This window comes from Triturus cristatus, chromosome 2_2 (assembly GCF_964204655.1).
Source record: "Triturus cristatus chromosome 2_2, aTriCri1.1, whole genome shotgun sequence".
NCBI classification, from domain to species: Eukaryota; Metazoa; Chordata; class Amphibia; order Caudata; family Salamandridae; genus Triturus; species Triturus cristatus.
In genome coordinates, this window is record NC_140582.1 from 819,119,272 (window position 1) to 819,136,532 (window position 17,261).

The window sequence follows — 17,261 nt, forward strand, 5'->3', positions numbered from 1 at the left end:
AGATGGAAACCTGCAGTAAATTATAATATTGTTTTAAAGAAGGAGATCTTTGCATAGATAATTACAGTAATAATGACAGGCGAGCCCCTGCCCTCAGTGCCCATATGCTTTGGGTTCCTTAACATTGCCCGGAGCCACAGAGATATTTACCGGCCCGGACTTGTTTAGACTGCCTGACTCTGCTTTTCACCTTAGTATCTACTTTGCATTACGTGATTGTATTATTATTTCTGCAGCCATTTACAAAGAGATGAGCCCATCCACACTCGCTATACATAACACAGACATCACTGACAACAACACTCGCTGCTGCTGGAAAATATGCCATCTCGCATGCAGAGTCCACTAAACGTCAGGGACGTCGTCCGTTTTAGTTTCTTTGGAACAGACGCTTTAATTTTAAGGGCATTAAAACGCTGAGGTTGAATTGGAAATGACAACAGTGTAAGTGAGTCATAAGCAGGACTCGAGAAATGTTTCCAAGTTCTGTGAAACCCATTTAAACACACGTCTTTTCACATCATTTCGACGCCAGCAGCGAGGAGACCTCTTCCATCAAAACGCAGGATAGGTGCTCAACGTTCATTGCAACTACAGATAGGTATTTTAGGAGGTGCGCAGCTCTGCAAATATGGGTGCATCGGGTCCACTCCCCCACCTCTCCCCATCAAACGTCATTGTTTTTTTTTGCGACCGAAGGATGTTCAGAGAATGCAATTTACGAGGGAGACAGGAGATCCCTCCAGTTAAGGCTCTGTGAAAATACATGGGGTCACACAAGGCATTGCCCATGGGACAAGGAACCTACAATTGTCTCTTCCGTTCCAAAGCCCTTCAAATGAAACGGCCTCTCGCGTCCCTTTCTTTTGGGGTTGGTTGAAGGAGGGGACCTGGAGAGGGTAAGATAACATTGGTACAAAGGAAAGACGGGTTTTGTCCATCTCTCTGCTTCTCATGGACACAGTGTCCCGCCTTCTCCTTTCAGGAGACAATGTAATGCATTCTGGGTGTTCTAGTCGCAGTGTGCCTCTATTCATCAAATAAGATTAAACTACCGACAGCTGAGATTCGTAGGTTAAGAGACAGTGGCATTGTAAGGGGGCCGTGGGCTCTGGTGCAAACACGGAGAAGCCATCCTGTGGCTTATTTTGGGTTGTACAGAATGACCACGGTTCAGTGGGCCCCGGTGTCACTGCGCACGCTGCACCATTGGTAGCTACGAGCCTATGGCAGGAATCAGGGTCCGAGGTGGCCACTGTGCGCGCGACGCCATCCTTACTTTTGGAAATCAGCACTTTAAGTTAGAAGATCAACAATTCGAATCGGACAAGAGGCCGTTGAAATATATCTAAAGACCGGATTGTCTAGTGATACAGTGCCTCGCTGCCGGTACATTCCTCCCACTGCTCTGGTTAAAAAAAAAAAAACAGTCATCTTGTATGTGCCTTTTGGTTAAACTATGCCGTCGTGCAAACTGCTGTTAAAACTCTGGTTTAATGTATTTTGCAATTCGTTGTGTCACTCCGGACAGAGGCCGCGTGGCAGGTATCGGGTTGCTGTAGAACGAGATGAAGTGATCTTTATTCAAGGTCTGTGCTTTAAATGGGCAGGGGTTGTACGGTGTGGAGTTCCTGCAGTACTTTAATATGAATAGGAGTACCTGCACTCCTCATTACTCCTGCATTACATCTAATTGGAGAGTACCGGCACTTCTCAGGAGCAAACAGGTACTCTAAAAAGTGAGTACCCGGCCGCACGTCTATATTCCCCTTTAGAGCACTGTTCAAAGGGGGAGGGTCATGGAGCAGGCCAGTTGGGTCCCTTCGAGAGGGGTGGCGGTGACAGAGGGGACAAGGTAGGAATGCTGAAAGCCCCGCTTTCGGTGGAAATAGAGAAAGGAAGGGGCATATTATCAAGGGCATTATCGCTGCTTTAGCTGCACTTTTTGCCGATAAAGCGGCGATAAGTTTATCGCCCTATTAGCAAGCTTGCACTAACATGCGTTAGCGCAAGCTTTCAGGTGTTAGCTGCCGTTTTTTTTCATCGCCTTGCATGCCAGCGGTATGTATCGCTAATGACATGCAAGGTAGGCGTTACTTACCTAAATTTCACAGTAAAAATCGCTAACAGCATTTTGCTGTATTATCAAAGCTGACCCGCGATAAAAAAACATCGCGCTAACCCCCGATGTACCCAGGTTTTTAACACCTGCTAAAAACCTGACTAAAGCCAGATCTCCATCAGAAGACCCAGAGACATCAAAGAGGTAGGGGCATATTAGCAAGTAAGGGCGATAATTATCGCCCGTGCCAAGTATCGGGAGTCTTGTCATCGCCTCCTTTCCCCGATAATAATAATGCAGCATACTCATTGCCTCTGATGCCTGCCGATCGCTGCAGATAGCAAGGTATCGCCTGAATACCCATCGCCTCTTAGCGGGAGTTATCGCGCCCTTTCCCTGACACTATCGCCTCTTACAGACGTGTTGATAATAAGTCGGTAAGAAGCTGAAAATTATAGGGGAAAGGAGGCGATAACAAAACTCACGATACTTGGCACGGGCGATAATTATCACCCTTACTTGCTAATATGCCCCGAAGTTTTTACCCACTGTCTACAGCAAAAGCCCCTTAACCGTATACCCAGAATTAACAAACAGGCATTATTTACCAAAAGTTTGCTCCGTCGCCGCTTTCGAGTCACCACAGCTCTCGCTTCTCCATCAGGGAGCAGAAGTTTGCCGCATGCTCACCTGCCCCCAGCTCGGTTGATTGCACTCCCCCGCCGACCCAATCCGAGCCCACAATTAGCCGATAATCCGCACCTGCCCAACCATCAGCTAATCGGAAGCCTCGGCTAGTCACGCGCTACTGCAGGTGCAAGGTGTTCACTGCAAGCGAGGCGTGTGTAGAGCTCAACGCAAAGTGCGTTCTGGGAAGTCCGGTCCACTTAGAAAATTGAGCTGAATTACCTACAAGACACTGCATATCCCTGGAAGTGCCCTCAAATCACCCCTGTAAACACTTGTATGCGGTCAGTCCCGCTGCACTCCTGCGACTGTCCACCCCGGCTCTGCCGATGCACATCCGCCTCAGCTTGAATGGCTGAGCTCACAGCTCTGCCGAGGTACCTCAAGCTTCACCTGAAGTAACTTCCACTAAATGGGGGAAGAAAATTACCTGCTGGCCTGCTGACAGGTGCAGGCTGCGCGTTAACGCAGGGTTATGCACCTCCCTGTCAATAAACCATCAACCATTCAAAGTATCATATGCGTGGGGTGCCTACTTTGTAAAATAAATACAGATAGAGGGAATAAATAAGTGCAGGGGCCCAACAGGTTTTCCAAAGAGCCCGTCTCCAGTCCGCACCAGTGTCCCAGTGGGACCCGGAGGCTGACGAGTTTTGTTTCTATTTCAGACCCCCCTTTTCCTACACTTTCCGCTTCCCTCTGTTACTATCGCGCGTTTTTTTTGTCACTGTTTTCCTAGCTTTCTCTTGCTCTGTTTACTGGCTTTTTCTCTCTTGCTCCGAGTTAAGGGATGATGATGAGAAATACGCCCCGGACCTGAACAGCAGCAGCGCTAAGCACCCACTGCCTGCAACCCCAAGGACTCCAGTACTTGTACTGACTGCTCCATCCACAATCTCTATACATAACCCAGACATCACTGATAACAATACTCGCTGCTGCTGGAAAAGATGCCGTCTCGCATGCAGAGTCCACTAAACGTCAGGGACGTCGTCCGTTTTAGTGTCTTTGGAACAGACGCTTTAATTTTAAGGGCATTAAAACGCTGAGGTTGAATTGAAAATGGCAACAGTATAAGTGATACACCAAAACAGTAAGTAGCGAGATGCACACCAGTTTAATCTTGAAAATTCGTCTACAATTTAAACAACTGTATTCACTGTGGGCGTGCAATGCCAGGTAAGCGCTCCGTCCAAATGCGCTGCATATGAACAAAAACTGTGAAACCTGTTGCAGTTCCAATACCGGCAGCACAGCCATTGAATCCATGAGTCCAATCAATCAAATACTCATATTCTTATTTTCTTAACTTTCCCATTAATCTTTTGCTTTAAACTACCATTTTTGTAATCTTCGATTCATTTTACTCATTTCAATCGGCGGTCGTTTTACTCAAACACAGGAGGCCAGGTGGTTTCAGAATGTCACGTTTTAATAAATAACCCAATGCATTTCGGGAATCAATCCCTTCTTCGGAGGTGTCTACAATACAAACAATTCATGAAATTAACATCATTGTTATACTTCAACTTCATTTTCAGTAATACTCTTCTTTAATTAAAAATGTAAAATATGTATCTCAAATGATGCGTGCTTGTTTAATCACCCCATCTATTAGAGCCACGTCAGTTACCAAAAAAGCACGAAATCCCATCAGTTGTTTACTCCAGAACGACAACTCATATTTGAACCCGCCTTGCTTAGTACCCAGGGTCTACCGACATTCGCTCTATCCAGCTGCTTAAACAAAGAATATGCAGAGTGCCCCATACAGTTCTAACTCGCTCCGCTTACCGTGACAAACGAAAAAATTCTTCAAGGTCAGTGAACTCTCTTCTCTAGCTCCCAGCTAAATTTAACGAAAAGCATGTTCCACATCATGGAGTTACGGCAAGTGCAGAAACACATCTCTTGTGTCCTAGAAGTAAAGGAAACTCTTGCTTCCCAGCTGGTATTTATATTGCCCACAGTAAAGCATTAGCTGCAGGTGCTCACCTTGATTGCGAATATCGCGAGAGTTCCCGACTGTTCAGCAACGGACCTACTATTATTATAAGCCCTCCCTCTTCCTATAGCAACTACATGGCCCACAATCCCCTGCGGTACTAACAGAACCACTCTCCGTGGAATCCCCATTTTCGCAGTGCTATACTTGAATGTTAAACAACACATCATTTTAACAACCAAATTACATAAAAATTAAAACTTACATTCCCCCAGCAACTGTCATCGTCGAACAAATCGAGGAAAGTGATTATGTTTGACGAAGATTGAAAGATTGAAGTACTCTTGTTTAGTCTGGTTGTATTTGATTTCACAGAAAAGCAATTTAATGGAATACGATTACTAAGGAACCATTTAATCTAAACAGGTTAATGGAAAGTTTCAAGATGAATGGCATTTACATAATTTTTTTTTTTTTTTTTTTAAATCATACAAGGTCTCATTTTATTTTAAATGAGCTTCATTCAGTATACTTCTCTTTGGTGTACAAGAAACAGTTGAAAATCGCTGAAACCTCCCTACCCCTAAGCAGCATCCACCAGGGCCCCTAAAAATGCCTCCGCACACATAAACCACACCCATCCCTGACCCCTAAACTCCACCCATCATTGAACCCTAAAAAACCTTTCTAACCCTAAATTCTACCCATCCCTAAACCCTAAAAACCCCTCACCACACCTAAACACCACCAGTCTCTGACCCCTAAACTCCACCTATCCCTGAATCATTAAAGCCCTTTCTACTCCTAAACTCGATAGAACTCTTAACCTAAACCACCTGACTACCCCTAAACTCCACTCATCCATGAACCCTAAAAACCCTTGCCACCACTGAAAATCACCCATTCATGACTCCTAAAAAGCCCTCACAACCCCTAAAACCTCATCCCTGAACTCCTAAAACCCTTTCTACATATAAGCTCCACCTATCCCTGAACCCTTAATACACGACACCACCCTAAACTCCACCCATTGCCGAACACTAAAAACACTTCACCACCTCTAAACTCTACCATCACTGAAATCCTAAAAACTCTCCAAGCCTAAACGCCACCCATCCATAACACCTAAATAACCTCAACACCCCTACACACAACCCATCCCTGAACCCTAAAAAGCCCCCACTGCCCCTAAACTCCACTCAGCTGTGAAGCCTAAAAACCTCTCACCACCCATGCTTGATCCATAAAAAGCCCTCATTAACACTAAACTTCACCCATACTTGAACCTTTAATATCCTAAAAAAAAAAGCTCCTCGTCCTTAAACATTACCCATCCCTTATCCCAAAATACCCACATCTTTACAGAAGTATGTGAATTTGAATGTTTCCTTGAAATGGGCTTTCAAATAAAATGTTTGCTTTCATTTTCGATTTGTATTTCTTAAAATGTGGTTTTCCATGATTTGGTTACCTACAAAGTGGTTACTCAGTTTTCATTTTTCCATTAATTCACGTAAATCAGTTTATTCATAGTTTCGGTTTCCTTGTTCTTGTCCCGATAGAGTGTGAGATATAAAACAATCCACTCAATTGGTGACTATATACCTCTCGATAAACTAGTAAGTGCCACTCAACTACAGTGGACACTGCTACAGAAATAATTTTTAACTCAGTGTCCAGGTTTAGGGAATGAGAATGTTCCATGTCACAGAATAATTCTTGAGTTGCGTTTTGGAATGCACCACACTTCTGTCAAATTTTACCAGGAAGAATGACTTAGCTCCTTTCATGCCTTCCATGTGGCAACATGACAGAATCGTCCGCACCTTAGAGCAGAGGTCTTTAAACTGGGAAGCAGCCCCCGGTAGGGGCATTAAGTGATCTCAGGGGTGTGCCAGGCTCTGGCCAAGACAAGCATCATGCTTTGTTTTAAGTGATCAAAAATGAGCTGCAGTAAGCCACTTTGCAATGGGCCATAACTAGCAATATTAGTCATTTATATCCTGACTGAATATGTGCAAAAGGGGTAACAGAGCTTAACTGCAATGTTTAAATATGTTTAGACATATTTAAACATTGCCAATCTAACATATTAATTGTGAAAAATTGAGGGGGGGGAGCAATGACTTTTCTTTTCAACACGAGGGGCACAGCATTAAGACGTTTGAAGACCACTGCCTTAGAGCATATGCTAGCACTGTAGCCACAGTAAAGGCCACAATACTCAAACGGTCACATCTAAAAGAACATTATCATAATAACTTACTGACACATTTTCTTCCTTACAAGCGTGACTGGAACAACAAAAAATGGCACGCACACTGGCAAAGACAGCACTATTAATCATTATTCAACAATTCTAAAAATACACATTGTTCTTTATTCATTTTTCAAATATATAAAACGGAGCTCAAATTTACATGCCTGTACAAAGACATAAAAATTATTAAAAAATACACGTTGGCCAAGTCAGACTGAAAATTCATGTTTAAAAATATACATTTCATATTTTGTCAAAACGCGTGATGTACTTTGAGTTATAGTGTAAAGGGCTGACTCTGCTCTACCTTGCAAGTGCTTTTTATTTCATGGGAAAAAGGTCACCATTTTTGCAAGGCATATTCACCGATTCACACTGGTGGACACAGTTCATACATACACTTGAAGTTCCAAGATTTAAGAGCACTAGGTACAATTGTTGACACTTTGCAAAGGCATTTTTCACGTGGATGAGGCTTCCATGCAAACAGTTTGATAATACATAAGTTCCATCAAGCTTACAGCAGTTCCGTCAGTTGTGAGGAGTTTGTTATGAATTGGTTTCTAATGTGGTTTTTTATTTAGTAGTTTGTGACTGTGACTAAACACTGATATTTCAAACTCCATGGATAAATTGTTCTATGTAGTGACGGTGCTAAATTTAACCATTAGTATTCAAAAACTGCAATAAAGAAATAATGTAGGAGGAAGGGAATGTGGGACAAAAGGTAGAGTCCTTTATGTTTTCAAAGAACCAAAGATATGAGGCTATTCATATAAAAATCATTACGTTAGGTTTTCAAAATGAATTTTAAAAAAACGTTGATTTATCTTGATATGCATAAACAGAGTCCATGATACCTTACCCCGCTTCTCCGTGGTTTACGCACAATAGCCTGGAGCTTTGGAATAAAGAGGAGTGAAAATATAAAATCGGGACAGAAACTATACCCCAAAAAAAGAGCAAAAGACAACACAATATAGAAAACCATGAATAGGTAGGAACTGATGGATTGCTGTCCTCTGGGCAAACACGCTTCTCAAGAAGATCAACTACTCAGAAATCACTCTTTACTGAAGACACAGGAGTGTCAGTGCATATTCAGGAGAAAGCCACTCCGTAGTTTGAAAAAAAACAAAGAACAAAAAAAATCAGACAGAACATGTAACTGTGGTACAGATTTTCGCCCTTTTAAGAGTAAGTTAAAGCATACATGTCTGACATCCTACTTCAAACAGGGCATTGTCAGTGCATATGTGGAATGGACAAGTGCCCGGTGGATAGTACAAAATGTGGAACAAAGCTTGCCCACTAGACCCGTTTATTCTTGTGCAGTACCCAGTCTGTACAAATACAAAAATAATTGCATTAAACACAACTGTTTTGAAATAGTCAATTTCGAGTAACTTCATAATAGCACTCCATACTTCTCACTACAGTACTTTGACATACATGAAGATTTAACTCAAACTGAAGCAACAACTGACTAGTTGCCTCATTCAAACCTTTATAATTTACAGTACTACTGCTGAAGGGGGAAAAGGCACGCTTGTTTTGTGTTAGACAGATCCTCATTTCATATTGGCTAGTGCAATTCAAGCAGGGACAATCCCAGGACAGGGTAGGATTTTCAGTAAAACTACATAAGGTCCATTGGAATTGGAGCCCGATGCAGTCCTACTTAACACTGTACCAGAGTGAGCCACATTGGCACCATCTCTGTATTTGTAGCACACACCCCGACCGCAAAAGTAGTACTTCACTGGAATACTCCCCCTAAAACACATTAATTGCATCAAATGGATGTAGTTTAAGAGTCTGGACTTTACTTTTGCCATATTAGCACAAAATAAAATCAATGGGATAGTCGGTATCAGATCAAATGAGATTCCGCATCCACAGCCTAGGAAAATAATTACAGCTGTGTCAATTCAACGTCCACCAAATTATTTTTTTATGGCTTTGTTCGATATTGCATAGACTGACCTAACTAAAGTATTTCTAACCGTGGTGCATTGGCAACAAGCAACAAAAAAGAAACAAGCAGTCACAAGCACTTTGAGCTTTAAAAGAGAAAATCTGCATTGGTGATGCAGAAAAAGAAGACAAGGGGCAGTGGAGACACCTATGCAAAGTACGTACAGTTTCAGGAAGAAATGACATATAATGCAGTACAATGCAACTGATGAAGATGGTGAGAAAGGACAAATACCTACCGCTACTGGCAACCACGACATTGTGTTGAATACTAAACACTCCTACATTTGTTCTGCAAGATCTCCTCACTAAGAACGCTGGTGTAAAAAAGGTTGACAATGAAAAGAGTGATACTTAGATTTTGGGGGAATACTGTAGTGGAGCAAACAGGAAACAGTTGTCAATATGATCACAGTCCTGTTGTCTCACACACAAAGAGATTAGAACGGATTTAATAACCACATAAACAAGAAGTGGTTATTTAAAAATTAGCTATCTAGAGTAGATATGAGGATTCTTTCTCACAGCTCTGTTAGAGTTGTATTGCAGTTAGAAAATGTCAAGTACAAATCCTTTAAAATAATAAAAGGAATCCTAAAAGGAATTAAAAGAACTTTACACAAACTTAAGATCGTAAGGAGGAATCCATTCTGCTCATAAATACTAAAAGAATGTCCTTCGAAGTTAGCATATCGGTTTTTCTGAAGGCACTGAAAAGTCCATTCCACATGAGGTATTACTCAAGCCTTCCTTGTGTACTATAACATTTTCGCAGTCTTCATCGAAGGTAAAATTCATAAATGCTGAGGAGGAGGAGGAATGTGAATTTCGACTCAACAGTTCATCATAAGATTTGTTTGGTGACGTCAGAAAGGAAGGACTCAACTTCCCCACCTCTTCATCTGGATCTTCCACAATTGCAAAAGAACCCATGTGAACGATATGGTTCTGTGATTTGTGGCAGTCAGCGGCCACAGACATTGGTGAATTGAAAGCGGCACCTGAATTGTTTTCTTGAGTGGGAACCATGTTCTCAGGGTCTGAACACGTTAGATCCTGGTGGAAGTCTGTTTCACAGTTCAGAAGTGTTTCTTCTTTCCACTTCTTGATAGCCACCCTCTGTTCATCGAGTGAAAGCTTGCAAAGCTGCTTGGCCCTCGTTAACGGAGTTGGACATATTGTGCCCTGAAGAGCTCTTAAGAGAAACCTAGGATAGAACAAATAGAGAGAACTAAAGCTGTGTCACTTGTTTGCAATCCGAACACACAAAGTATAACTTTTAACCCTCTTTGCAAGCTGACAAATATATTTAACAGTAAAAGTTGTGCAGGTTAAAAAGTGTAAAGTGATTTGTGAATGCTGAACAGAATACTCATTACTTCCATCCACCCTGTTATGAGCGGTATTTTTGGGGCCCACCGTGCTTCCCTAACTATATGCATCAAAGCAGACAACATTAACAGCTGCTTGTGCAAGATATCTGCATGAATAATCCCCCAGTAAATTAAAAAATACAATATCACAGGAAATTACATCCAATTATAAAATTAATCTCATTTTACTGCCTACCATTTGAACTTGGAACGCTGGGGATATACTGACCTCAGCCCAGACTTGAACCCAAAAGAATGGAACTGTTTGACCCATTTTATTCAGTGAAATAATTACCGTTGCCTTGTCAGACAACAACTAAGATCATTAAAATATTAATTTGAAGACCCACAGGCCGCTCAGGCCACGTGCTCTTCATGAATCTAGGAGCACTGCCTCAAGTTAGATCAAGTCTTGAAAGAGTCTCAAATTTTAACATTTAAAGTCGAAAATTCATTTATTAAAGGATTTTTCCAAACCAAACACTCCCCTTCTATATATATTTATAAAAGGCCAAAGAAACCAGAGATCCTCAAGTTTTACGCTTTTACACTGGATTTCTCTGTGATGGACTACATACACCTCAAAGGTTTTATACATTTCAATTCCATCCTATCGTCAATCAGATATTCTTGCCAGAAAAAGGTGAACATTTGAGTTTGGAAGCTTCATGATCCCTTAAGTAGACGTGAAAGTAAGAAAACATGAAGGCTCTTCAGAAAAGCATATTAGTATGGGGAAACACAACTGCGGCTTTAGATTGCCCTATGCAATGGGCTGAGGTTACAGTTCAGAGAATATGGTTACAGATAAACACATTGGAAATAGGAATAAAGGGTCTGTGTATTACCTAGGTAAAAGAGCTAGAACAGTAGAAATGGTAATGACAAGATAAAACATGGGATCTTGCATATGCTTCTCCATGATCCAGTATGGGTTGGCTGGAGGGTTACAGGTAAGACATGTTGCTCCAAACGCCAAAGTGAAGACAAAGTACATGCAGACGCTTCCAAGCATAGTAAGGGAATGTATCCAGGTCTGAAACAAGATAGAACAAATACAAAAATAATCATATACAAAAAAATTAAGCAAATATAAGTGATATCTGTATATATGTAGAAAATTTACTTATTTGTACTTCTAGGTCTGCACTGTAGGAATCTTCATTTAAGTCATAAACCAAAGAATATTTCAGAAAAGATTTCAGTAAGGATGTAGGGTTTCCAGAACACTTTCTTTACATAAATAACATTTCTAATGGTGTAAAGCCAGACTTTCTTGAATGCAGTAAGAAACATAGCAACCTTTGAGACTGAATTTTCAAATGCTTTTTTATCCAATTAACAGGACAAGTATGCAATCATGATCCTCTTCTAATCCTAGGTCTTTACAAATTAGTACACATATACACTCACCTAAGAAACCCCGGTAAAGTGCAGTTAAGATTACGAATGAAAACCGAAAAACTACTGAAGTTCGCAAGTTAGGGTTAGGACCACAATCCGTACTTCACACAAAAGGCATGCAAGCCACAGCTCACACATGCATCTTTAAAGAAACAGATGCAATTAACAATATTGGAAATCATATTACAGTTGAGCTTATATATCACATTACACAACTGTGAATGTGCTATCATTTATTGTGTGAATTATGTCCTGTTATTCAAATGCAATTCATCTTCGGTGCTATTTGTTAGTATAAATATTATGAAGTCATAAGCACTGCATTGGAGCATACTAGGTGGAGTAGCATGTCCAGAGCGGGTTATAGCAAGAGCATCCAACACAGAAAAGTGTTTTTTTCACTGTCTTGTGCCAGAGGGTGCCACTTCAGTGAAAGTGAAGAAAAATCTGGCGTTTTCCAGTGTCTACTGAAAAAAAGGATTATGTTACTTACCCTGTAAGCATCTGTTTGTGGCATGTAGTGCTGTAGATTCACAAACCTCCATACTCATGGCATCGAGTCACAAGATCAAGTGGCTCCTTCTCTACGCATGAGTGATGTACATATGAGTGGCAGCGTGTAGCCTTTGGTCCTTTCGAGAGCACCACTGGGGCTCAACCCATAATTTTGAGTTAGGCTCTCTTGATCCTTGGGGCACTATATGTCTCACCGGGAGGGGGTCTGCTGCGGGCACACTGACAAGGGGGTGTGGGGGTAGAGTGGGGGCGGGGTGGGTTGGGGGTGTTAGGGAAGAAAATGCTACGGAACTAATTTCTCCTGCACTGTCCTGAGTTGCCTAGCTCTCTTGCACGAGGCTATTGTATGTAACGTTGATTTAATGCTGCGATGGTTGGGGAAAAAATCAATAAACATTCTTTAAAAAAAAAAAAGTGGCTCCTTCTCTTGGTATGGGCATAGTCTCCTTTGTTAGTTTTCCAGCAGGAGGGTGAGAAAGGAGTGTAAGAAGAGTTAAGAATGAGGATGTCCATGCTAAATGCAAATGTACAACCGAAGTATGAAATGTAACTATAACGGCCACAGGCATCTGAGGAGGAGGAGGGCGCATGTAAATCTACAGCACTACATGCCATGAACAGATGCTTACAAAGTAAGTAATATATTCAGTTCGATGGCATGTGTGGCTGTAGAGGCGCATGCTCTGCATAGTGTTACGAATACAGGGCTCCTCAGGATCCGGGCGACGCAACAGGGTTCCACCTCCCGATATCCCCGGACTCCAACCGATAGGTTACAGAGCCCAGAGGCGATCAGGTGAGGGACAAAAGGAAGGGGGGAAAGGAACAGCAGGGAATCGAACCTGAAAGACAAAACAAGACAATATTCATATGAGCACAACACTTATCTCTACTCTCATTACGGTCTCACTAGCGCCAGTATTTACCAGGTGTATGGGAGTCCTTCCCCGTGACCCCTGAGATGCCTCTCTCAGGACCACTAAATCTTGTCTCTCAGCCCACAGACCAGTCCTGTGGCTTTCTTAGTTCAAAACAACACACCTGCCAGGCAACGCTCTGGCCTATCCTCAGTCTTGCCTCAGACTGAGGGATCCTAGTTCCCCGCTATACTAACGGAGTTCAAGTACTTCCAAGAGGCTTCCACGGTGTACAACCGCCGCCGGCGTTCGTATGTAGAAGCGCTCCTTCACAACGTGAGGATCAACACGCCCATGGATTTGACACAGTAAGTTTAGAGGACTCTCCCTGGTTAACGTCACCCGGGGAACTTCCCAATGGGATTTACGCCGCTTGCGCACTCCCCGGAGCCTTCAGTCTGGTGTCAAGGCACCCGAAGTTTTCGCCGTCTTGCCGAGCTAGAATCCTTGCCTCTGATAAGCCCCCATCCATAAATGCCAGCCGGCAATGTCTCCCTGTCCAGGGTGGGTGATGCGGGGGTTAGAAAGGATTTGGACACCCTCGGCCTTAATTGAGCAAGTGCACCTCCTATGGTGCGTGTAACACGAATACCGCTCCTCAGCGGTTGGGACAGGTCGCCTTGCAACCCTCAGGGTTTAACAGTCAGGGAGCCAGGGACATTTCCTACCTGCTCCGTAATCTTCGGGGAAGCCGCAGGCCGCGATGAACACTCCCTCGGTTGTGACCGCTCGACGGAAGTCGGGACTCTGAGCTCCGTCGTCCGGGATTGCCTCGCTCCGCAACTCCTTCCTCCGAACCTCATCCAAGTAAACGAATAACGCACACCTCCGGCCGGGTATGACGTCGTTATATGGGCTTCCTCTTCCGGGCCCCGGAGGCTGCTGGGATGTGTAGTCTATACTCCAGGTAGGCGCGTTGGTGTACTGCGCCTCCGATTCCTGACAGAAGGCCCCCCTCCCAAGCGCCTCCTAGCACCAGGTTTCCCGGGATGTCTGTCATAGAACCTCTTCACCGCATTCGGCGCATGTACCGCCACCGCCGGTTCCCATGAATCATCCTCCGCCGTGTACCCCTTCCATGCAATCAAGAACCACAACTTGCCCCTGCGATACTTTGCGTCTAGGATGCTTCGGACCTCGTATTCCAAACCTTGTTTTCCGCAAATCGGCGGTGGCGCCCTCTTCCTGGCTGATAACGCCGGTTTCAACAGACCGCAATGAAAAACGGGGTGGATCCTGAGAGAGCCTGGCAACCGGAGGCGGTACGCCACCGGATTGACTTGTCGCACCACGGTATACGGACCTATGTAGCGTGGGTGGAAAATGCTGCGAAGCTTGAACCTGATGTTCTTGGTGGACAGCCAGACTCTGTCTCCCACATCATACTGAGGCCCATCGATCCTGTTCTTGTCCTCCCACCTCTTGTAGGACTGTTTGGCAGCCTGCAGTGCCTGTTGCGTCTTCCTATGCAGATTCTTTAGAGCGCGGACATGTTCTTGCACCGACGGTTGATTATTTACCTCGGTTGGTATCTCTACTGGAAGTGTCTTGGCGTGGTACCCAAAGTTTGCCATAAACGGGGACACTCCGGTGGAGCTGTGCCGGGCGTTGTTGTAAGACAGCTCTGCCAACCACAGCCAGGATACCCAGGAGCCTTGTGCCTCTGTCACATAACACCGCAAGAACTGTTTTAAAGTCTGATTTAGGCGCTCTGTCTGACCGTCGGTCTGCGGATGGAAGCTGGTCGAGGTGGCGGACTCCATGTGCAGCGCCTTGCACCATGTTTTCCAAAAACTGGCTATAAATTGCGGGCCTCGATCTGAAACGATCACCCCCGGCAGGCCGTGGAACCTCACCACATGGGTCAACAGCAGCTGTGCGGTCTGTCCTGCAGTAGGGAGGTTCTTACATGGGATGAAGTGACCCATCTTGGTCAAACTATCCACCACTACCAGGATCGCCGAGCACCCCTGATCCATGGGGAGCCCAGTTACAAAGTCCAGACTGATGTTTCTCCAGGGTTGTTGAGGCGTAGGTAGAGGGAGCAGTTTCCCCTTCTTGCGGCATCTTTCTCCCTTGTTTCTGGCACATACTTCGCACTGCGTTACCAACCGATGTATATCCTGGGACATGGTTTCCCACCAAAAATGTCTTGTCATGGCTTCCAAGGTTCTCCGGATCCCCGGATGACCGGCCACGGGCGCTGCGTGACACCATTGAAACGCCTGTCGCTGCAATGCTCTTGTCGGTAGAAACAGCCGATTTAGATAAAAAGGGAGTCCCCTCTTTAGCCCTCTCACTGCCTTCTCCTGAGCCCACTTCTTCCATTCCTCCACGGAACGGCTGATCCGCACTTCTTCCAGGAACCGGTCTGCCCTTAGCACACAGATTACCTTGGACGGGTTAATGATAGCCACCGGCGCTGGGGATGGTCGGTCTTCTTCCATGGACTGACGGGACAGTGCATCGGCCTTCCGGTTTTCTGAGCCAGGCCTGAAGGTGATTATAAAGTCATATTCCTCAAAAAAGAGAGTCCATCGCATTTGCCTTGGAGTCAAATGTCTCGCCGTCTTCATGAATTGAAGATTTCGGTGATCCGAATATACCGTCACCGTATGTTGCGCCCCCCACAAGTATTGACGCCATTCTTGAAAGGCCTTTTTGATCGAAAGTAGTTCTTTCTCGGCGACTGTATAGTTGAGTTCTGCCTTATCCAGCTTTTTTGAGAGAAAGGCGATCGGGTGCAGCCTTCCTGTGCTCTGGTCTCGTTGGGACAGAACGGCCCCGACGGCCTCCTCCGATGCATCGGCTTCCACGATGAATGGAACATCCATCCGCGGATGCCGGAGTATGGGAGCCGAGGTGAACGCTGTCTTAAGGTGCTCAAAAGCTAGGGTGGCTTCCTCAGTCCACACAAACGGCACTCCTTTCCGTAGCAGACGAGTCATCGGCACTGCAATCTGGGAGAACTCCTGTATGAAACGGCGATAATAGTTCGCGAATCCCAGAAAGCTCTGAACGTCCCGCACATTTCCTGGAAGGGGCCATTCGCGAATGGCCTTCACTTTCCTTTCTGACATGTTCAACCCAGTGGGACTCAAGATCACTCCCAGGAACTCCACCGTGCTCACCCCAAACTCGCACTTGCTGAGCTTACAATACAGTTTATTGGCTCTTAGTTTCTCGAGAATTAACCCTACGTGTCTAGTGTGTTCATCCACGGTGTTTGAATAGATTAAAATGTCGTCAATGTAGACGACTACAAAGATATCCATGTACTCCCTCATGACTTCGTTCAAGAAAAACTGGAATGCCGCTGGGGCATTGCAGAGCCCGAACGGCATTACCAGGTATTCATAGAGCCCAAAACGGGTCTTGAACGCAGTCTTCCACTCGTCCCCCTGTCTGACCCTTACCAAGTGATAGGCCCCTCGTAGATCTAACCTAGTGTATATCACTGCCTCCCGCACTTGATCCAACAGGACGCTAATGAGTGGCAACGGATACCTATTCCTGATAGTGTTCTTATTGAGACTCCGGTAGTCGCAACACGCCCTCAACTCTCCGTTGGCCTTGGCTATGAAAAATAACGGGGATGCAGCCGGGGATCGGGACGGTCGGATGAACCCCAGAGTCAGGTAGTGATCTAAATACTCTCTCAAATGGTGTGTTTCCGGCTCTGACAAAGCATACACCCTACATGTGGGGATGACTGCTCCCTCCACCAGGTCAATCCGACAGTCATACGGTCTATGTGGGGGTAGACGTTCCGCCTGCGTTTTATTAAAAACGTCAGCATACTTCGAATACTCGGCCGGTAGTTCCACTTCTTTTTCGGCGGCTGTAGCTACATAAAAGGGACACGCCAATGCTAAGGCTATCGCTTGATGTTCCCTCAGACAATGCTCTGCACACCCGGGTGACAGAAACCGGACCGTCCGTTCCTTCCAGTCCACCGTCGGATTGTGGCTACAAAACCACGGCATCCCTAGAATGACCTCGTATTGAGGGGCCTCTATAATGTTCAGTTCTATTTCTTCCGTATGTTGGTTGGCCCCGTCCTTAAGGGACATCTTAAGGCTTTCTGTGTGGAGGGTAATGCGGCCAGACTTCAAAGGTT

At 44.6% G+C, this 17,261-nt stretch overlaps 1 protein-coding gene across 2 annotated transcripts in view; it reads right to left on the reverse strand.

Moving 5' to 3' along the window:
* Positions 1-7,047: 7,047 nt before the first annotated feature.
* ATP10D (ATPase phospholipid transporting 10D (putative)) overlaps positions 7,048-17,261 on the reverse strand; it is a 755,240-nt gene continuing 745,026 nt past the window's right edge. For both annotated transcript variants that reach the window (XM_085642148.1, XM_085642147.1), the window contains exons 22-23: positions 11,153-11,340; positions 7,048-10,138 (exon numbers count right to left, since the gene is read on the reverse strand). In XM_085642148.1, coding sequence (XP_085498274.1) covers positions 9,616-10,138; positions 11,153-11,340 — 711 coding nt within the window. In that variant the 3' untranslated portion in view covers positions 7,048-9,615. The remainder of the gene's footprint in view (positions 10,139-11,152; positions 11,341-17,261) is intronic.